Source organism: Coregonus lavaretus (assembly GCF_964263955.1).
Source record: "Coregonus lavaretus genome assembly, chromosome: 17".
Lineage (NCBI taxonomy): Eukaryota > Metazoa > Chordata > Actinopteri > Salmoniformes > Salmonidae > Coregonus > Coregonus lavaretus.
The window spans coordinates 28,002,834-28,025,632 of record NC_140004.1 but is presented as its reverse complement, the minus strand read 5'-3'; the positions used below and the strand labels follow the sequence as shown (position 1 = coordinate 28,025,632).

The window sequence follows — 22,799 nt, the reverse complement described above, 5'->3', positions numbered from 1 at the left end:
GTGACGGCCAGGCTTAGGAATTGCCTCAGTCTCGCTTGCTCTCTCTCTCACACTCTCTCCCTCCCTCTCTATCTCTCCCTCTTCTCACTCTGTCTCTCTTATTCTCTCTCTCTCTCTCTCTCTCTCTCTCTCTCTCTCTCTCTCTCTCTCTCTCTCTCTCTCTCTCTCTCTCTATCTCTCCATCTCTCTCTCTCTCTCTCTCTCTCTCTCGCTTATTCTCTCTCTCTCTGTCTCTATCTCTCTCTCGCTTTCCTCCCTCTCGCTGTCTCTTGCTATTTCATTTTCATCATCTGTGTTAGAGTGTGAGGCCACAGAGTTCTTCCTTTTAATCATCCATAAATGTACCTTCCTACCCGCTCCTCTTACATTACAACATACATATTACTGCCACTGAACCTTCTAAAGTTCTATATGACATTTTCTCCCCTCTGAACGCAGGGCTGTATGTTTCCCTGTCCAGGACTTAAATGGCTGGCAGAGCGCTTGGCATTTATAGGATCCACTTAAAGTTATTTCCCAATCAGAGAGAGAAGCAGGAGAGGGAGGGATGACATCATAGACAGATCTCAGTGTGAGTTGGGCAACACTGGGTATTGTCTGTGACGACTGTCTGCTTCAACTTTCAATATCACTGGTAGTACAGGAATAAGGTCATAGATGGGCATTTCAAGTATATTTCCTACAGGCTGAAATAGAAACATCTATAGAGCTAATAGTATTATTGCTGTCACCATTGTCTTCACCTGGTTCAATTTCCAGGATCTAATTGTTCAGTAGAATGTAACTTACCGGTGTTAGAACAACCTTACATATAACATATAGCCCTTCGCAGCTTTTTGTATCTGGTGTTCTTGGTAGTAGTGTGAAATGTTACATTGTGTGAGTTCAACAATTACTCTAAAACTCTCGGAGCTCAGGAGCTAGCAGGAAAATGTTCCAGCAGCCACATTCCAGGTCTGACATTCTAAGACAAGGAGGCGTCGGCTGGGGTCAGGCAGGGGATGGTAGAGAACAGGGAACACACCGGGCTCACTCACCGCTCGTGTGTGTGTGTGTGTGTGTGTGCGTGCGTGTGTGCATGCTGTGTAAGCATGTGTTTTAGACATTCATTGCCAGACTGTGACGTACTCCATTCAAGTTATCATTGACTTTTCATTTACTATGACTCACGGAGCCTACAGTGCTGTCAACATGCTGTCCATTCTGATCATTCTGATCAAGGACTATACTGTGCTTTAGATAGTACACAGTTACACAGCCAGTGACTGAACCATTCCATACTTTACATGTCTAGACAAATAAATGAACTTGAATGATGACAAAGTTCCATCTGCAAACATGAGTTGCAGAAGAATTGCACTCGAAATGTACTGTAATCACTTAAAGAAATGTAAACAAGGAAAGCTCTGCTGGAAATCGGGCGGTGTCCTTTGAACTGTGAAATTAAAGGAACTCTGTAAACTGTGACTCAATCTAAACTAAACAAACCAATTAAAATGGAACTAAAAATGAGAGGAGATAGAATTTTTCTGTTAATGGATTTCTCCTCACCCTGTCTGATAATCTGGTTTTTCCTGTTGTCCCAGCTGAGAACATTGTTGTCTCTTATGTTAGGCCAGAGCCAGTCTGAACCAATGACAATGAACTATAACTACTTTTCATTTTCAAACTCCTTAGCATTCTGTTTTGTCTATTTATCACGATCAGAAGAAAGGACAGGGGATTTGCGGTACCCTCCCCCACCCCCTCCCTCCCCCCTTCCGTTCTTAATTGCAGCTCCACTCATTTGTTATTTTCCAGAGGAGCTAGACGAGGGTGGTTTCCTGCTCATGTTCCTACTACTGAGAGAGAGAGTGAGGTTTGTTAGTCAATCACATTGACACACACTACTGAGCCGACATGTTGCCCTGACCCTGATCACAGGCTCCTGTTTAAAGGGTCAGCCACTAACGGTGGAGCACTAACATGCTTGGAGTTGGACTCTAGGGCAGAGGTGCATTATTGTGATCCTCACAAGCTGTAGTGTATGCTGCTTTTCATTCTTGTCTTTTAATGCGAGACTGAACCATGTTTCCTTATAATGCTGTTCACCACTGTAGAACCTCAAGAGTGGGAGGGGGAGTGTCCATTTTCAATTCTTTGTAAGAGAGGACCTTGCACTTACATCTGATAACATTGACGTTTAATCTCTTTTTATGGAAATTCCCTCCTGTTCATTTTTTGGTGGTAAAAAAGTGGTAATTGGATGTATCTATCGGCCACCGATTCTGACATTGGTGGTTTTATTGATATCCTTGCATCAACCTTGGATTTGATTTATAATGAAGATAAAGGGTGTTTTCTATTGGGTGATTACAACATAAACGTATTTAAAAGTGAGAACCACTCACTGACATTTGACGTTTTGAATATTTTATATTCCAGCTATCTGTATCTCCTCATCTATAAACCCACAAGCGTGATCAGTTAATCTGCCGCCCTTATTGATAATATGTTTTACAAATTCTTTGAATAATGTGGCTAATACAGGTATACTTTATACTGTGTACTTTATTTTCCTCTTCTCTTTGGCAGCTGGAAATGAACAGATGGGAATGATTAGTAGCATTGAGGGTAGAATATTTAACAAAAGTAATTGTGAGAACTGATTTATGATATTTCATGGGACATTTTTTATAATCAGGCCGATGTGGAGTCTGCTTACCAGAGTTTTCTCACATCTTTCATTCTGTATTTCACCAGTGCTTTCCCTTAGTTAAACCACGTAAGAGAGCAGCAGAAGGGTTCTGGAAACATTGGTTTAAAACCGGTCTCCAAAAATCCTCAGTTAAAAAAAACAAGTTGTACAAAAAGTTTCTCACAAATCCCTCTCCTGTGAATTCTGCAAATTACAAAAAGTATAAGAACAAATTTACTCACCTAGTTCAGATATCCCGAAAATTTTATTTTACTAACACATTTCAAGAATCCTTAAATAATATCAAGTCAGCTTGGAAAATCATCAATCAACTGTAGAATAAGAAAAAGGCATCTAGAACTATTCCATCTCAATTTATTGTTGGAAATAAGACCTATAGTGATCCTGATGTTGTTTCATGTGGATGTAATATATTTTTTGTGAATGTGGGTTCCTCTCTGTCAAAGAAAATAGAGAAATCTGATGGAAATCCCTTGGATTACATTAAGGAACATTTCCCTTCTCTGCTTCAGTTTGATCCTCCTGATGTAATAGAGGTGATGGAGGTAATTGGTAAGTTAAAGATATCAGCAGCAGGTCATGATGAGATTGTTGCCTCTTTGGTGAAATCAGTGTCTCCCTCGAATACTGAACCTCTAATGTATATCTTCCCCAAATCAATGCAAACTGGTATTGTTCCTAAAGATTTGAAAATTGCCAAAGTTATCCCCCTCTATAAATCTAGGGATCCCAGATTTTTTACAAATTATCACCCAATATCTGTACTACCATGTTTTTCTAAAATCCTAGAAAAATTGGTGTATAAGATAATGTTGAAACATTTTTATCAACACTGTATTCTATATGAGCACCAATATGGTTTTCGTAAAAACTACTCCACAGAAATGGCTCTATTGCAATTTGTGGATAAAATCTTTACAGCCCTGAACAACAATGAATACACTCTTGGCATCTTTTTAGATTTATCCAAAGTGTTTGACGCGGTTGATCATGAAATATTACTTTCTAAATTGCATTATTACGGTTTTCAGGATTATACAGTGGGGGGAAAAAGTATTTAGTCAGCCACCAATTGTGCAAGTTCTCCCACTTAAAAAGATGAGAGAGGCCTGTAATTTTCATCATAGGTACACGTCAACTATGACAGACAAAATGAGAAAAAAAAATCCAGAAAATCACAATGTAGGATTTTTAATGAATTTATTTGCAAATTATGGTGGAAAATAAGTATTTGGTCAATAACAAAAGTTTCTCAATACTTTGTTATATACCCTTTGTTGGCAATGACACAGGTCAAACGTTTTCTGTAAGTCTTCACAAGGTTTTCACACACTGTTGCTGGTATTTTGGCCCATTCCTCCATGCAGATCTCCTCTAGAGCAGTGATGTTTTGTGGCTGTTGCTGGGCAACACGGACTTTCAACTCCCTCCAAAGATTTTCTATGGGGTTGAGATCTGGAAACTGGCTAGGCCACTCCAGGACCTTGAAATGCTTCTTACGAAGCCACTCCTTCGTTGCCCGGGCGGTGTGTTTGGGATCATTGTCATGCTGAAAGACCCAGCCATGTTTCATCTTCAATGCCCTTGCTGATGGAAGGAGGTTTTCACTCAAAATCTCACGATACATGGCCCCATTCATTCTTTCCTTTACACGGATCAGTCGTCCTGGTCCCTTTGCAGAAAAACAGCCCCAAAGCATGATGTTTCCACCCCCATGCTTCACAGTAGGTATCGTGTTCTTTGGATGCAACTCAGCATTGTTTGTCCTCCAAACACGACGAGTTGAGTTTTTACCAAAAAGTTCTATTTTGGTTTCATCTGACATTCCTCTTCTGGATCATCCAAATGCACTCTAGCAAACTTCAGACGGGCCTGGACATGTACTGGCTTAAGCAGGGGGACACGTCTGGCACTGCAGGATTTGAGTCCCTGGTGGCGTAGTGTGTTACTGATGGTAGGCTTTGTTACTTTGGTCCCAGCTCTCTGCAGGTCATTCACTAGGTCCCCCCGTGTGGTTCTGGGATTTTTGCTCACCGTTCTTGTGACCATTTTGACCCCACGGGGTGAGATCTTGCGTGGAGCCCCAGATCGAGGGAGATTATCAGTGGTCTTGTATGTCTTCCATTTCCTAATAATTGCTCCCACAGTTGATTTCTTCAAACCAAGCTGCTTACCTATTGCAGATTCAGTCTTCCCAGCCTGGTGCAGGTCTATAATTTTGTTTCTGGTGTCCTTTGACAGCTCTTTGGTCTTGGCCATAGTGGAGTTTGGAGTGTGACTGTTTGAGGTTGTGGACAGGTGTCTTTTATACTGATAACAAGTTCAAACAGGTGACATTAATACAGGTAACGAGTGGAGGACAGAGGAGCCTCTTAAAGAAGAAGTTACAGGTCTGTGAGAGCCAGAAATCTTGCTTATTTGTAGGTGACCAAATACTTATTTTCCACCATAATTTGCATATACATTCATAAAAAATCCTACAATGTGATTTTCTGGATTTTTTTTTCTCAATTTGTCTGTCATAGTTGACGTGTACCTATGATGAAAAATTACAGGCCTCTCTCATCTTTTTAAGTGGGAGAACTTGCACAATTGGTGGCTGACTAAATACTTTTTTTCCCCACTGTAAATTCATAAAAAATCCTACAATGTGATTTTCTGGAGAAAAAAAATCTCAATTTGTCTGTCATAGTTGACGTGTACCTATGATTAAGTGGGAGAACTTGCAGAATTGGTGGCTGACTAAATACTTTTTTTCCCCACTGTACATATAATTGGCTATATACTGTATATAACACAAGACACTGCGATACCCTTCACCCTCCACACTGCTGCACCTCACATAGACAATTCTCTAGTCTATCAGATGTAGAGGTACCAAACTCTGGAATTCTTATCTTCACATTGCCAAAATATCATCATCCCTCAATAACTTCAGGCGAAGACTGGTGGTCAGCCTGATGAACCAAACTATTCAGTAATCTCCACCATATAGCCTAACTCTCACAAACTCACATACTTTATTATTTTTTTACGTGATTACTAATCAATTCATTTATACATTTATAATTAGTAGATTTTGTTTTTATCTGTATTGTTGTCTATCACGCATTTTCTTTGGTGCAAATAAATAAACCATGGGAGACCGGGGTTAGCTAGTTGTGATTAGGGGTAGGTTGTTACAGGGATTAGCTAGTTGTAAGTAGGGGTAGGTTGTTACAGGGGTTAGCTAATTGTGTGTAGGGGTAGGTTGTTACAGGGGTTAGCTAGTTGTGAATAGTGGTAGGTTGTTACAAGGGTTAGCTAGTTGTGTGTAGGGGTAGGTTGTTACAGGGGTTAGCTAGTTGTGTGTAGGGGTAGGTTGTTACAGGGGTTAGCTAGTTGTGAGTAAGGATAGGTTGTTACAGATGTTAGCTAGTTGTTACAGGGGTAGGTTGTTACAGGGATTAGCTAGTTGTGAATAGGGGTTTTTTGTTACAGGGATTAGCTAGTTTTGAGTAGGTATAGGTTGTTACAGGGATTAGCTAGTTGTGTGTAGGGGTAGGTTGTTACAGGGGTTAGCTAGTTGTGAATAGTGGTAGATTGTTACAGGGGTTAGCTAGTTGTGTGTAGGGGTAGGTTGTTACAGGGGTTAGCTAGTTGTGAGTAAGGATAGGTTGTTACAGGTGTTAGCTAGTTGTTACAGGGGTAGGTTGTTACAGGGATTAGCTAGTTGTGAATAGGGGTTGTTTGTTACAGGGGTTAGCTAGTTGTGAAAACGGGTAGTTTGTTACGGGGTTAGCTAGTTGTGAGTAAGGATCGGTTGTTACAGGGGTTAGCTAGTTGTTACAGGGGTAGGTTGTTACAGGGGTTAGCTAGTTGTGAATAGTGTTAGGTTGTTACTGGGGTTAGCTAGTTGTTAGTAGGGGTTGGTTGTTACAGGGGTTAACTAGTTGTGAATAGGGATAGGTTATTACAAGGGTTAGCTAGTTGTTACAGGGGTAAGTTGTTACAGGGGTTAGCTAGTTGCGATTAAGGTTGTAGGTTGTAATAAGCTGGGGGGTTGGCCCTGTGTTCCATGCGCCATGGATCAATGTAGCCTCTGTACTGACATTTACTCCTGAGGTGTTGGACTGCTGCACTCTCTATAACCACTGTGGTTATTATTTGACCCTGCTGGTCATCTATGAACGTTTGAACGGCTTGAAGAATGATCTGGCCTTAATGGCCATGTACTTTTATCTCCACCCGGCACAGCCAGAAGAGGACTGGCCATCCCTAAGAGTCTGGTTCCTCTCTAGGTTTCTTCCTAGGTTCCTGCCTTTCTAATGAGTTTTTCCTAGCCACCATGCTTCTGCATTGCTTGCTCTTTGGGGTTCTGTATAGCACTTTGTGACAACTGCTGATGTAAAAAGGGCTTTATAAAATCAATTTGATTGATTGATTGTGTATCAGTCGTCTTCAGCAAAAACTAATAGGCTGTCATGGTTAGTGTCACTTTTGTAGCAGGAGGCAGTGCAACAACTCCAGGCTAACTTGGAAGAGGATAAGTGTAAATCTGTCACTTTATCATCCCCATCATTTACATTAGAGTCATTAAACAGACGCTCTTATCCAGAGCCACTTCCAGTTAGTGCATTAATCTTAAGATAGCTAGGTGAGACAACCACATCACAGTCGGGGTAGTACATTTTCCCTCAATAAAGAAGTGATCAGTAAGTCAGAGCCAGTAGGAAAAGACAAGGTTGTTGTTTTTTGGGGGGGAGAATTAAGACTGAGATGTCTTATTTAAGATCACTTCAACACCTTAGCGTTGTTGTCTCTCCTGAGTGACTTCATTTTTGTGAATGGTGTCTGTGATCTTTGGCCTGGGATGGCATGACGAGGGGGGGGGGGGGGGGGGGTTGTGGGAGCTGGAGTTAATGAAAGGTAAACAGGAGGGCTGCTCTGAGGTGCGCCAAAGAACACAGAGCTATTCTACAGGATATGAGCATTCTCCTGACTTACCTTGATATGCATGACGTTGGATCAGAGGAACAGATTTTGAACTCCCAAAATTTCTCTACTGAAGGGTTAGGTTAGACTGGGAATTCTAGTTTGTTACTATATTGCATACCTGCCAGGGCCCTCTGTGTACTATAGTCCATTCTTGTATGAAATGATAAATTGTTGAGATGAGTATGATGCATGTTGACATATTATACAGAAACTCATGTTGACTATGTACACTCTTAGAAAAAAGGGTTCCAAAAGGGTTCTTCCTGGAGCCACATTTTTTTATTCAAATGGTTCTCCTATGGGGACAGCCCCAAAAAACTTTTAGGTTCCAAATATCAGCTATTTTTCCAAGAGTGTATACATTGTGTTAAAGCTGCCACTGTATGGATAACCTTAATGGTAGCTTTTGTCAGTTACTGTAAGTTGTCAACTGTATTTATTTGAAATCTTTTCAGGATGAAATCTCTTGAGATGCACCATCTTGAGTGTCCAAATAAAAAAACGAATGAAAAACAAAAAACTAACAGTACTTAGAAACAAGAATAATATGGCAACTACTGTCTAATAATAATAATGATTTAAAACAAATACTTAGATTAAACAAAGAGTTGTCAAACTAATAGGCTTACAACTAATAAAAACTACTGCTACAACTACTAATACAAATAATAAAATTAAGTACCTATAATATATACATACATACAGTACATATTAAAAAATATCTCCACATGGTGATGTTTCTATTTGTTAGAATTTAAGAAAGCCCTTTTTCAAATGTTAAAAACAAAGAGTTTGTTTTTAACATTTGAAAAAGGGCTTTCTTAAATTCACTGTGTGATTTTAATGCCATGATTTCTATAGGTAAATTATTCCAGTCAGTTGGCCCTTTGTATCTGAAAGATCTTACTCCAACCTCATGATGTACCCTTGGAATTTGTAATTGCTGAAAGGAGTAGTGCGAGTCTTGTATAGTTAGGTGTTCCTTAATACACTATATATACAAAGGTATGTGGACACCCCTTCAAATTAGTGTATTCGGCTATTTATATACTGTTGCTGACAGGTGTATAAAATCGAGCACACAGCCATGCAATCTCCATAGAGAAACATTGACAGTAGAATTGCCTTATTGAAGAGCTCAGTGACTTTAAACGTGGCCACCTTTCCAACAAGTCAGTTCATCAAATTTCTGCCCTGCTAGAGCAGCCCCGGTCAACTGTAAGTGCTGTTATTGTGAAGTGGAAACATCTAGGAGCAACAACGGCTCAGTCACGAAGTGCTATGCCACACAAGCTCACAGAACGGGACCGCAGAGTGCTGAAGCGCGTATCGCGTAAAAATCATCTGTCCTCGGTTGCAACACTCACTACTGAGTTCCAAACTGCCTCTGGAAGCAACGTCAGCACAATAACTGTTCGTCGGGAGCTTCATGAAATGGGTTTCCATGGCCGAGTAGCCGCACACAAGCTTAAGATCATCATGCGCAATGCCAAGCGTCGGCTGGAGTGGTGTAAAGCTTGCCGCCATTGGACTCTGGAGCAGTGGAAATGCGTTCTCTGGAGTGATGAATCACACTTCACCATCTGGCAGTTCAATGGACAAATCTGGGTTTGGCGGATGCCAGGAGAACGCTACCTGCCCCAATGCATAGTGCCAACTGTAAAGTTTGGTGGATGAGGAATAATGGTCTGGGGCTGTTTTCCATGGTTCGGGCTAGGCCCCTTAGTTCCAGTGAAGGGAAATCTTAACGCTACAGCATACAATGACCTTCTGGACGATTCTGTGCTTCCAACTTTGTGGCAACAGTTTGGGGAAGGCCCTTCAGCATGACAATGCCCCAATGCACAAAGCGAGGTCCATACAGAAATGGTTTGTCGAGATCGATGTGGAAGAACTTGACTGGCCTGCACAGAGCCCTGACCTCAACCCCATTAAACACCTTTGGGATGAATTGGAACGCCGAATGCGAGCCAGTCCTAATCGCTCAGCTTCAGTGCCCAACCTCATTAATGCTCTTCTGGCTGAATGGAAGCAAGTCCCCGCAGCAATGTTCCAACATCTAGTGGAAAGCCTTCCCAGGAGAGTGGAGGCTGTTATAGCAGCAAAGGGGGGACCAACTCCATATTAATGCCCATGATTTTGGAATGAGATGTTAGACGAGTAGGTGTCCACATACTTTTGGTCATGTAGTGTATATACAGGGACATTTAAGTTGATACATTTAAAAAGACGTTGGTACCAATGCAGTTGTCTTCTGTTTGGGAGTGTCACAGGGCCAAGCCTTCACTGCTGAGGAGTTGAACATGTTTGATAAAGAGCTGTATAAACACTGACACACTAAAGCAGTGCAAGAGCTCTCTCTGTGGAGGCAAAACAGAGAGCACAGACAGATAAACGCTTTTTTGAGTATGAATGTTTCTCCTCACTCAGGCCTTTCCAAAACGGGATTATGACGTGTGCTTTGTTAATCTTCAAAATGAAAGTTTTACTTCTCAAACTTTCCTCTCCTCAGATTATACAAGGACTCAATGAGAGTCAAGTTTATATTACAATATTACTGCTGTTCATATCTTTGTCTTGAGGAGAAGCCATTAGAGAATTCTCAGGGGATGTGGGTATAGGGTAATGGAGAATATAGATCTGACATGTGACTATCAGCAGAAATGCCAATTAGAAATGCATCAACGGACAGCTACAGTCAGTTGGGAATTCACTGGAAGGCCTTACAGCCATGTTGTTACGAGAAGATCAGAACAGGTTGTCAAACTGATGGAGAGTGGTCAATGAACCTCCCTGTGGATGTGTTTGTGTGTGTGTGATAGTGATGCGCAGATTGACTCATAACCTGCAGTCCCCGCGGTTATATCCTAAAATATTTTTGGATGAAGGGCGGGTGGGTGGAGGGCGGGTTGAAGAAAGAGAAAACAATACTTTTAAAAAATCATACATGTATAATTCTTGTGCAATTTATATCAATAGGCTACATTTATGTCTTTCATTCGTGTAGGCTATCTGGCATTAGTGCGTAAGCTTTAGGGCCTAACCAAATAGCCTACAGGCCAATCACCAAATGCTTTTGGGAACGGGCAGAAAAAGTTAACGTCGATCCACGGAGGCAAAATGGGCCATGTCAGAGTTTAATTCAATAAGAGAAAAGCTGCAAAATGGAGAGTTGAAAATAAAGAGAAGGGAAGGCCAGAAAAGTAATGTTTGGGAAAAATTTGGTGAAGTGGTAGAAGAGGATGATAGCAGTGTTATGTTATGTGTGATGATTGTGAGACGCTATATAAATTCAACAGTCACAAGACGGGGGACTTCAAGTAGGCCTATGGTACAAGTAGGCCTATGGTACGTCAAGGACTCTGTAGCCTACTGTTCAGATGGGTTAAATGGAAACTTGTCCCGTGTAGCTCAGTTGGTAGAGCATAGTGTTTGCAACGCCAGGGTAGTGGGTTCGATTCCCAGGGGGGGCCATTATGAAAAAAAAAATGTATGCACTAACTGTAAGTCGCTCTGGATAAGAGTGTCTGCTAAATGACTAAAATGTAAACTGAAATCTGGACACTGACTGCAGGTCTATAACCTCTCACATAGCCTTTAATATTAACTGCTGCAGAATTAAGCATTTCTTGCACTAAAATGATATACCAAATGTAGGCTAATCTTTGACTCGGGAACAGGAATGGAGAAATATCTCTCAAATTTTGTGCACAAATTGGTTTACATCCCTGTTAGTGAGCGTTTCTCCTTTGCCAAAATAATCCATCAACCTGACAGGTATGGCATATCAAGAAGCTGATTAAACAGCATGATCATTAATATAGGTGCACCTTGTGCTGGAGACAGTAAAAGGCTACTAAAATGTGCAGTTTTGTCACACAACACAATGCCACAGATGTCTCAAATTTTGAGAGAGTGTGCAATTGGCATTCTGACTGCAGGAATGTCCACCGGAGCTGTTGCCAGAGAATTGAATGTTAATTTCTCTACCATAAGCCGTTTTAGAGAATTTGGCAGTTGCTGATGTCAATGTTGTGAACAGAGTGCCCCATGGTGACGGTGGGGTTATGGTATGGACAGTTATAAGCTACCGACAACGAACACGATTGCATTTTATCGATGGCAATTTGAATGCACAGAAATACCGTGATGAAATACCGTGACCAACAGATGCATATCTGTATTCCCAGTCATGTGAAATCCATAGATTATGGCCTAATTTATTTATTTAAATTGACTGATTTCCTCATATGAACTGTAACTCACTAAAATCTTTGAAATTGTTGCATGTTGCATTTATATTTTTGTTCAGTATATGTTCTTACAACCAGTCAAACTGATGTCATTTGGAAATTTTGCACAGAAAATATTTTTGAGTTATTGCATTTTCTCCCCGGTCCCTAAATGTCTTTGCTCCGCAGAGATGACAGAGAACTTTACCGAAGTTCATTCTATCGTTTTATGACATCTTTCCATCAATATTATCAGCACACATCTTATCTCTCCTAATCTTTGTCTTTGATATATTCTCTATTTCTTCCTCGTTCACTTTCTTTCTTATTGCTCCTCTGTCTGTGTTCCTTTTTTGTAAAGTGGTGAGGAGAATTCCCCTCTGTAGCTCAGCTGGTAGAGCACGGCGCTTGTAACGCCAAGGTAGTGGGTTCGATCCCCGGGACCACCCATACACAAAAATGTATGCACGCACGACTGTAAGTCGCTTTGGATAAAAGCGTCTGCTAAATGGCATATTATTATTATTATAATAAGAACAAGGAAGCCTCAGCATGGGGCTAACGATGCATTCAGATTCATTCAGTGTTGTTCTGCTCCTCTCTGCTGCCCCATTAAGACAATACGCTCACCAAATAAACAGAGAAAAGGAATTTGTTGCATTTAACCAGATTTAACAAAATAAAGTGATTTGGTCTTGAGCCTGCTGTAGGACATTCCTTCTCAGAGAGTGTACCCACCCAATCACCTTTATGTTTTTATGTCACTGTTTAGCAGTCTAATGTGTCTATATACAGTACGTTCCACTGTTGTTGTTGTGCAGCCCTCCCTGTATTAGATTAATTATGCACTGCTGTAATGGCTCTATATTTGTGGTTGTTTATTGTGCCTCAGTGCCCCTGTCCTCTCCCTCTGCCACTTAGCTGTCTATCTGGCAGAGCCTCTCCTCTGCAGAGGATGCTCCTCTCTAATGAATGAAGTCAAGCCATTTAGAGAGCCTTTTAATGGCACATAAAGCCCTGCTGCTGGGCTCTGATTAATCAGAGAAAGTGTTGGGCTGAGCACAGAGGCCCTACTCCATCCTCAGCCCTGTTCTCCATTCATCGCTGCTCTGCACTCAGTTATAGCCTGATCCCTTTCTCTAATTGTGCGTTCCAAATGGCACCCTATTCCCTATATAGTACACTACTTTTGACCAGGGCCCATAGAGATCTGAGAACAAAATTGAGCAAATTTAGGACACCGTTCTGCTAAAAAATGTACGCCCCTTTTTGTGTTTTTGTCTGCCAGACACATTTTGACTGGACTCCTTATGCACTTAAAAAATGTCAGCCCTGGTCTGAACTCACGCTCTCATTCTTACTACTCTCACAGAAATTACTACTAACGTGGAAATATCAAATCCATAGTTTTCTTCTGAATTTCTGTCTCTGTATTTGTATTTCTAGTGTGTATTTGGGAGAAAGGCAGCCTACCTTTTCCTGCTGCTTGTTCCAGTGTGGGTTTGTGTTAATTTGCTTAAGGAGATCACAGCAGGGGTGCTTGGCTAGTCCGGGCGCTTGTTCTGTCAGATCATCACTATTAATTAGAATGTGAACGTTTCCAGACTTTAGGAGGATTCATTGTGGGGCTCACCCACTAACCCCCTTCTTCAGACCCCCGTCTACCTTCTCTTCCTCTAACCCCCACCTCCTTCCCCCTCTCCTTACCAGAACCTTTCATCTCTTGTTGCTAATCTGTGGAAGATCAACTGTCACTATTCCATTTCCCACACCGCTGAACTCCAGCTGTGGTACTGGGATCTCTCTGTCTCTCTTTTCTTTGTCTTTCTCTCCCTGCGTTTCTATCTCTCCATCCCTTTCTTTCTTTGTTTCTTCTCTCTCTCCATTTCTGGATCGAATTCTTCTTACAGCGTTGCTGTTCGAGATGGTTTAGATTACCATACGATGCATCCCTGACCACTTGTTCTCTCTGTTTCTCTGTCCACCACCAGTCAGCACTGTCTGTTCTACTACTTCCAATCAGCTAGTTTCCTGGTCAGGATCAAAGGTTATCTGCAAATCTGCAAGGCTGTTTGACACTTATACCCGGTACTGATATTGAGCATGTCTTATAGATAATGATGTGTTTTATTACAGGTCCTGATGCACTATCAGGAACATAATGACTTTTGGCCCATTTACATGTAATCTTTAATGGCAGAATCAAGTGCCAAAGTCATTGTCTGTTTTGATTTGTAACTCCGGTTATGTTCACAGTGGCAGTAAATTGATTAGTAGCGATCTGCTGGCCTCATATGCTGATGCTGTAAAGTAGGTTAACTTCAGACAGGCTCCGGTGGTGCTGCTGAGGTCTGCCGAAGCAACAAGAGCCTTCCTCCTCTCCTCTCCGAGTGTGGCTCTGTGACAAAGGGAAAATGGGGAATCAGCAGCATTTCAGCTCCCATTAAACTACAGCTAGCCTGGTCCTGGCTGCTGAGTCTCCTGGACCCTCCTGCTGTGCTACTGTAGACTACTGTAGACTCAGAAGAAGCTATGCTACCAAAATAGGAATATAATTAGATGTGACTAAAGACAAAACTACCTGAATTTGAAGGGGAAGGAGGTCAGGTACACACGGACACTCACACTTACATACACACTCACACATACACACACACACACATATAGAGGAGACAAACACTTGATCCTGTTTCAATCATGATTCACCGCAATAAATGTAAAGTGGTGCTCGTTGGCTTCACAGATTGGTCAAGGTAGATTGCTAGTGCAACTGCTGTGGTATTCAAAGAGAAAAAATATGTATTTCAGTTTATCTCCAATAGGCAAATTTGAAGAGCAAGGGCAAATGCTACCAAAAAGTCGCTCTGGATAAGAGCGTCTGCTAAATGACTAAAATGTAAATGTAAATGTAAAAATAAAAATATATGATTTCTTATGATCAGGCATAGACTCACTGTATGTAGGATTGCAAAGTATTTGAAGTAATTGTAATCTATAATGTATTCACAGATCAGGTTAGGACAGCTAGTCATTTTGGGGAGTTTATTGAGTCATTCTATTACATTCAGTTGACTCTGCTGAACGCTTTGAGTCACCCAGAGAGAGAGAGAGAGAAAGAGAGAGAGAGAGAAAATGGTGATTTATATATATATTTTTAGGTCAGTAGAAACACCGCTGTGGGAGTTAGCACCTTTTCATCCTCATCCTCTTGTCCTCTTCCTCTGCTTCCTTTCATCTACCTTTCTCTCCACTCTTCTCTTCACCTCTCCTGATCTTCTCTATACTTTCTTTCATCACATCTTTGCTCTTCTCCACTACCTACTCCTCTTTCTCTATCTTTCCTTTCTTTGGTTCTCCTCCTACACTCCCAGAGGAAAGAAGAGTCACAGCATATTATTGATTACCCACCACATTTCACAGGGTGACAGTGTGTGTAAGAGGGAGTGTGTTCAAGGGGGACATGACGAGAGAGTGAGTGATACTGTACAGACAGACAGACTGAGTGAGTGAGTGATACTGTATAGACAGACAGACAGACAGACAGAGAGACAGAGAGACAGAGAGAGAGTGAGTGAGTGAGTGGTACTGTACAGACAGACAGACAGACAGACAGACAGACAGACAGACAGACAGACAGAGAGCGAGCAAGAGTGAATGATTCTATACACACAGTGACAGACAGAGAGATAGAGATACTAGACAGAGAAAAACAGACAGAGAGTGATACTGTACAGACAGACAGACAGAGAGAGTCAGTCCCAAGATGAAGAGGGAGGTAACGCAGCTCTAAGAACACCACCATGTTTTATTCATGGAGCGGTGTGGAAGGTGTCAAGAGTTTTGTCAAGCCGCTCATTGTTCCGTTAACCTTGTCCCTGTGAAATGCTCCGTCTTCTCTTTGGTTAAACACCACGCCACACCCCCACTCACCGTGTTGCTCCTTCTTCTCTCCTCCTTTCATACCTCATCCCTTCATTACACACAAGAACAATAAGAGAGTTGGAAAGAGACAGAGTAGAGAGAGAGAGAGAGAGAGAGAGAGAGAGAGAGAGAGAGAGAGAGAGAGAGAGAGAGAGAGAGAGAGAGAAGAGAGAGAGAGAGAGAGAGAGAGAGAGAGAGAGAGAGAGAGAGAGAGAGAGAGAGAGAGAGAGAGAGAGAGAGAGAGAGAGAAAGAGAAAGAGAGAGACAGAGGTAGAGAGAGAGAGTTAGAGAGAGAGAGAGAGAGAGAGAGAGGAGAGAGAGAGAGAGAGAGTGAGAGAAAGAGAGAGACAGAGGTAGAGAGAGAGAGAGAGAGAGAGAGAGAGAGGTAGAGAGAGAGAGAGAGAGAGTGAGAGAAAGTCAGGTGCGTGGAGCCTGGAGAGGTGTGCAGTCCATCATCTTCAGACAGGTAGACGAGAGGCCGTCTGGAGGTTTATTTTATCTCAGTCTGAGACTTTAGTCTGGACTGAAGAAGCGGCTACGCTGCATGGTTGGTCCGCAGAAGGGCGTCTAGGAACAGACAAAGGATGCGTCGGAAATGGCATCCTATGCCCATTATAGTGCAATACTTTTAACCAGGGCCCATATGGCTCTGATCAAAAGTAGTGCACTATTAAGGAAATAGGGTGCCATTTGGGACGCAGACAGACAGTGAGCTGCTGCGCTTTCAAACTATCCTACCTTCACCAGTCGGAAAAGTCAAGTGAACTTCTAAGTCAAAAATACCCCACAACTATTTTAGGTGCCGAGGTAACCGCCTCCCATCCCACCCCCCTGGATCCGTTTTCCCCAGAGCTGAAGATATGAATCACGTTATGTGCATGCTTTTCTTTACCTCTACTTTACGCACAAATGTTTGTGGTCGCCCTCCCTTCACATTTCACACTGTCAATCGTGAATAATAATTATTCTTCAAGTTTTACTAGTGAAACGTCCATGCAGCATCTGCATGCCAATCATTTAATCTCAATCAGTTTCATGGGGATATGCGTTTAGATTTTCTTGTGTTATTTCAGAGGCGCAACTTTCACTGGGGAACATGTCCCCCCCACATTCTGAAATTGCATTTTTGTCCCCCCCAGCTTTATAATTGGAATGTGATACAAAACGTGGCAACGAAGTGCTTTAGGACCATGCGGACGCCTCCGAGCAGTCGGATAGGCTGTTTGGAGTGTTTATCCGACTGGATAAAAATGTAAAAACCATTACCAAAATTATGTCCACCACACTTCTAAAACCAAAGTTGAGCCTCTGGTTAAGTTATACAGTGTTGTTTCGAAGTGGCCTACAGTGAGCAAATTTTTTTGCAGATAGTGTTAACCTCTTCGGGATCAGTGTCCCGTATACGGGACGGTTGAGCTAACGTGCACTAATGTGATTAGCTTGTAAGTAAGAGCAAACTTTCCAGGACATAGACATGTCTTATATGGGCAGAAAGCTTAAATTCTTGTTAATCTAACTGCGCTGTCCAATTTACAGTAGCTATTACAGTGAAAAAATACCATGCTATTGTTTGAGGAGAGTGCACAACAACAAAAAACGTATCACGGCAACTGGTTTGATACATTCACCTCTGAAGGTAAATAATGTTCTTACATTCAGTAATCTTGCTCTGATTTGTCATCCTAAGGGTCCCAGAGATAAAATGTAGCATAGTTTTGTTTGATAAAATCAATGTTTATATTCAAATGTAGGAAATGGGTTCTACAGTTTGAACCCCTGCTGTCTCTGGCTCCACACCCACCCCGCCCGGCCATCTAGATGTGTGAAAGTTAGTGTATAAGCTAATGATCCATCATGTATGACATTCCTGGGAGTGTGTAAACTTACATTTTGTATTACCATATCATTTTTGTATGTTCTCTATAGCTATGTACTTGAAAATGTATCCATTGACCAATTCGGCACATTTGGGCAGACTTGATACAAAATAGTCCAGTATTTCAATGCTTCACTGGATCAATCTGAAACTTTGCACACACACACTGCTGCCATATAGTGGCCAAAATCTAAATTGCGCCTAAACTGCAATATTATACTGTGGCCTTTCTCTTGCATTTCAAAGTTGATGGAACAAAAAAACCAAAAAAAATACATGTTTTTTTGTTTGTATTATCTTTTACCAGATCTAATGTGTTATATTCTCCTACATTAATTTCACATTTCCACAAACTTCAAAGTGTTTCCTTTCAAATGGTATCAAGAATATGCATATCCTTGCTTCAGGTCCTGAGCTACAGGCAGTTAGATTTGGCGAAAATTTAAAAAAAGGGTCAGATCCTTAAGAGGTTAACAAACTGTAGCACACCTGTCTTTAGTTTCAATAAAAGTACATATTTCGCCTAGTGGTGCTCGTTGTGGAGTTTTGGCCACATAAGAGGAAAATGCAACCATTCGCACAATCATCCGAAAATCTCATAAGAAATGAGGTGGTGTTTTTTGTCTTACAGTAATGTTATACTATGCTATTATATTTGGTTATGTTATGTAGAATACTATCATTGTGTTCTTGCAGACATTGATTTAGCTTTGATCTAACTTTATTAAACGAGCACCATTCGCCAGAGAAGCCTGTTCTCTGAGCAGCCGAAACAGTAGAGCAGAGACTGTGCACATCCCACACATGCGCAGAAGCTTTGGACCTTTAGTTGTCAGGAAGAGGAAGTCGGATCCGCAGCCACTGATTAGTTTATACTCTGGAGTATTTTGGTGATTTAAAGTTCTGTTTGACTGCAGTACACTTCCAACACACACACACATCACCTCTATCATCTCATGTCCTCTATCCCCTACAATGGGTATTTAACTCTTACCCTACGAGGTCCAGAGCCTGCTGGTTTTCTGTTCTACCTGATAATTAATTGCACCAAACTGGTGTCTCAGGTCTAAATCAGTCCCTGATTAGAGGGGAACAATGAAAAAACACAGTGGTTATAATGTGCCAGAGCAAAGCATTCACATACTGCAGACCCATCCATGTAACCTTTAGTTTGTTTTCTGTTTTCCTTGTTGATGCTTGACAGTGATGCTACCCTCTTATCTGCCGGGCCTACACCAGGGCCATTCCATGTACTAATGTAATGTCCATGACATTTTGTAACATGACATGTAATTGAGAGGAAAGTAGACAATGTCATGAACATCGTTGTTTAATGTTGTCTTGTAATGATCCATTGGCTATTAGCTTCTAGACTGTGTCCATGTTTCTACGGTTCTATAACTCCCAGACCCAGCCAGGCCTGGATTGTACTGTTAAGAGACTGACTGATACTGCATTGATCCCTGACCTGATCAACGGATGTCTTGTGTCTGTGTATCGGGTAGACCGCCCGCCCGTCGGCCGGCCCTCCAAGTTAGTTTGATCAACAAAGCAGCTCTAAGTAATTAATCAATGAATGAATCAAGTGTGAAAGGATTTTCCAGTGTAAGAAAAAGTCTGTATTTTGGGGGGGTATAGAGTGCCTGGGGTAAAACAGAGGCATTTCCAGTGTGTTCCCTCAATGCCAACTCATCCCAGCATGCTGTTTGTTCTTCTACTGGCTGGCTGTTTTCAGCTTTAACATATAGAAGCCTTCTCATTGGCTGTGTCTCATATGGCCCAAAGTTGTCATGGTTAGTTGAAATTGAACAGGAGAGGTCAAATTGTGGCATCCAGGCAGTGACGTAGCCTTGGGAGGCTACACTACTCTACTCCAGTGATCATCCTACTAACATGATGTCGTCCCTGTGTTTCTCTGTGCAGGTTAGCTCTCTATGTGTATGAGTACCTGCTGCACGTAGGTGCACAGAAGTCAGCACAGACCTTCCTCTCAGAGGTAAGTGTGTAGTGTGTGTGTGTATGCGTGTGTGTGCGTGTGTGTGCGCGTCGGTGCGTGTTCTCCCTCCTATGCAGCTTACTGTAAGGCAGGGCAGTGTGTGTGTGGTTAATTTAATTAGTGTGGAGCACAGTGCTGAGCTGGCAGAGCATGCAGGGAGGCAGGTGGTTCAGCATTTAGCCTCCATTTACTGGGATCAGCCTAGAGAGTTACGATACACCACCTAGCTGACAGCTTACATTGGCATCTCTCTCTCTCGCTCTCTCTCTCTCTCTCTTTTTGTTAAGGTAAATAGGTTTGAAAGTTGAAACCAGTATACCAGTGTACTTCTCTAAATCACTCTAAATTAAAAAATGCAAAATATATAAATAAATAAAAAAGAAAGAAAGAAAGGGATAGAGGATGCAGATGCATCAGCTGGCTGCACTCCCCCACTTCCTCCCCCCTCACATGCACGCACACACACCCTTTCCTCTCTGGCATCCCATGCCATATCACTCTGTCTGTCTTCCGGAGATGGTGGAGATGAAAGTGGAGGGTTTAAGTGTGGGAACTGAGAGCATTAGTTGTGTATAAACACAGCCGTCCCTCCTTCCCCCCTACACTACCCAACCCACCATAGTTCCTACTGGACTAGAGGGGAGGAGAGGAAAATGGCTTTAAAGAGCTGTTATCCACTCACAGAGCTGTGTTTACCACACACATCTGTTGATGCCTCCAGGCTGAGATGTTAACTAGTTCCCAAGTGGAACCCTATTCTGTATTTATTGCACTACTTTCAACCAGGGCCCATAGGGCTCTAGTAAAAAAAAGTAGTTCACCATATAGGGAATAGGGTGCTATTTGGCATGCAATCCCTGAGACCCAACCCAAGCTCAGGGCCAAATCCAGACCGCTTCTCCTGCTGCTGGTGCTTCTGCTGGAGAAAGATGGGTTAACATGCCTGATGGTGTTCACTGTTGACTAAAACATTGACTATGATGAACTCTGATCAAACTGCAGTCATGTAAACCTTCTAATGCAGAGTGATGTCACTCTCAGAGCCAGCCTAAACAATTCCCTGACAGTCGCCCCATTGTGTACAGTTTCCTCAGACAGCCACTCTCCACCGCCGCTCAGTCACATAGTTTTACTGTGTGTGCATGCTTGTCTGTGTGTGTATATGTGTGTGTGTGTGTGTGTCAGAGGAGGCTGGTGGGAGGAGCTATTGGAGGACGGGCTCATTGTAATGGCTGGAATGGTATAAATGGAATGAAGTCAAAAATGTGGTTTCCATATGGGTGATGTGTTTGATACCGTTCCATTAATTCCATTCCAGCCATTACATTGAGCCGGTCCTCCGATAGCTCCTCCCACAAGCCTCCTCTGGTGTGTGTGATGTGCGTGTGTGAGTGACCATAAATCAGGTTTAGCCCAGAGGATGATGTCACTGCTTGCGTTGACTTTGTGCTTGTGTGGGGGCACAGGGGATGGTATGCTAAGGTTTGAAAAAAGAGAGAGAGAGCAAGTGAAAGAAAGAAAGGAAACAGTGATGGGGCAAAGCAAACACAGCGGTGTTCACAGTGTGTGGGCTGTACAAAGGACCGATTGGCCTCTCAGGCTGGTACATGTCCTTATGAACATCCCCACGGACACACAATTAACAAAGGGCTCTGTGCTCTGTAAGGTTTATAGTACACACACACACACACACACACACACACACACACACACACACACCTCAATTATGCAATTACAGTGAGCTACAAAAGTATTGGCTCTGTACTCCAGCACTTTGGATTTGAAATGATACAATGACTATGAGGTTAAAGTGCAGACTGTCATCTTTCATTAGAGGGTATTTTTTATCCATATCAGCACTTTATGTACATAGTCCCCCCATTTCAGGGGACCAAAGGTATTGTGACAAATTCACTTATGTTTATTAAAGTAGTCAAACGTTTAGTATTTGGTCCCATATTCCTAGCACACAATGATTACATCAAGCTTGTGACTCTACAAACTTGTTGGATGCATTTGCTGTTTGTTTTGGTTGTGTTTCAGATTATTTTGTTCCCAATAGAAATGAATGGTAAATAATGTATTGTGTCATTTTGGAGTCACTTTTATTGTAAATAAGAATAGAATATGTTTCTAAACACTTCTACATTAATGTGGATGCTACCATGATTACGGATAGTCCTGAATGAATCATGAATAATGATGAGTGAGAAAGTTACAGAGGCACAAATATCAACCCCCCCCTCAAATGCTAACCTCCCCTGTTATTGTAATGGTGAGAGGTTAGCATGTCTTGGAGGTATGACATTTGTGCGTCTGTAACTTTCTCACTCATCATTATTCAGGATTCATTCAGGATTATCCGTAATCATGGTAGCATCCACATTAATATAGAAGTTTTTAGAAACATTCTATTCTTATTTACAATAAAAGTGACTCCAAAATGACACAATACATTATTTACCATTCATTTCTATTGGGCACAAATAATTTGAAACACAACCAAAACAAAGTCACAAGCTTGATGTAGACATTGCGTGCTAGAAATATGGGACCAAATACTAAACTTTTAGTTTTTGGTCCCCAGAAATGGGGGGGACTATGTACAATATGGATAAAAAATACCCTCTAATGAAAGATGACAGTCTGCACTTTAACCTCATAGTCATTGTATCATTTCAAATCCAAAGTGCTTTAGTACAGAGCCAAAACAACAAAAAATGTGTCACTCTCCCAATACATTTGGAGCTCACTGTATATAATGATGTGTACAGTGAGGGAAAAAAGTATTTGATCCCCTGCTGATTTTGTACGTTTGCCCACTGACAAAGAAATGATCAGTCTATAATTTTAATGGTAGGTTTATTTGAACAGTGCGAGACAGAATAACAACAAAAAAATCCAGAAAAACGCATGTCAAAAATGTTATAAATTGATTTGCATTTTAATGAGGGAAATAAGTATTTGACCCCCTCTCAATCAGAAAGATTTCTGGCTCCCAGGTGTGTTTTATACAGGTAACGAGCTGAGATTAGGAGCACACTCTTAAAGTGAGTGCTCCTAATCTCAACTTGTTACCTGTTTAAAAGACACCTGTCC

The 22,799-nt window shown here is 41.8% G+C and overlaps 1 protein-coding gene across 1 annotated transcript in view; it reads left to right on the top strand.

Moving 5' to 3' along the window:
• LOC311145119 (single-stranded DNA-binding protein 2) overlaps positions 1–22,799 on the top strand; it is a 98,721-nt gene that overhangs the window by 15,222 nt on the left and 60,700 nt on the right. The window contains exon 2 of the mRNA XM_084181311.1: positions 19,628–19,700. Within this exon, the coding sequence (XP_084037437.1) occupies positions 19,628–19,700 (73 nt within the window). The remainder of the gene's footprint in view (positions 1–19,627; positions 19,701–22,799) is intronic.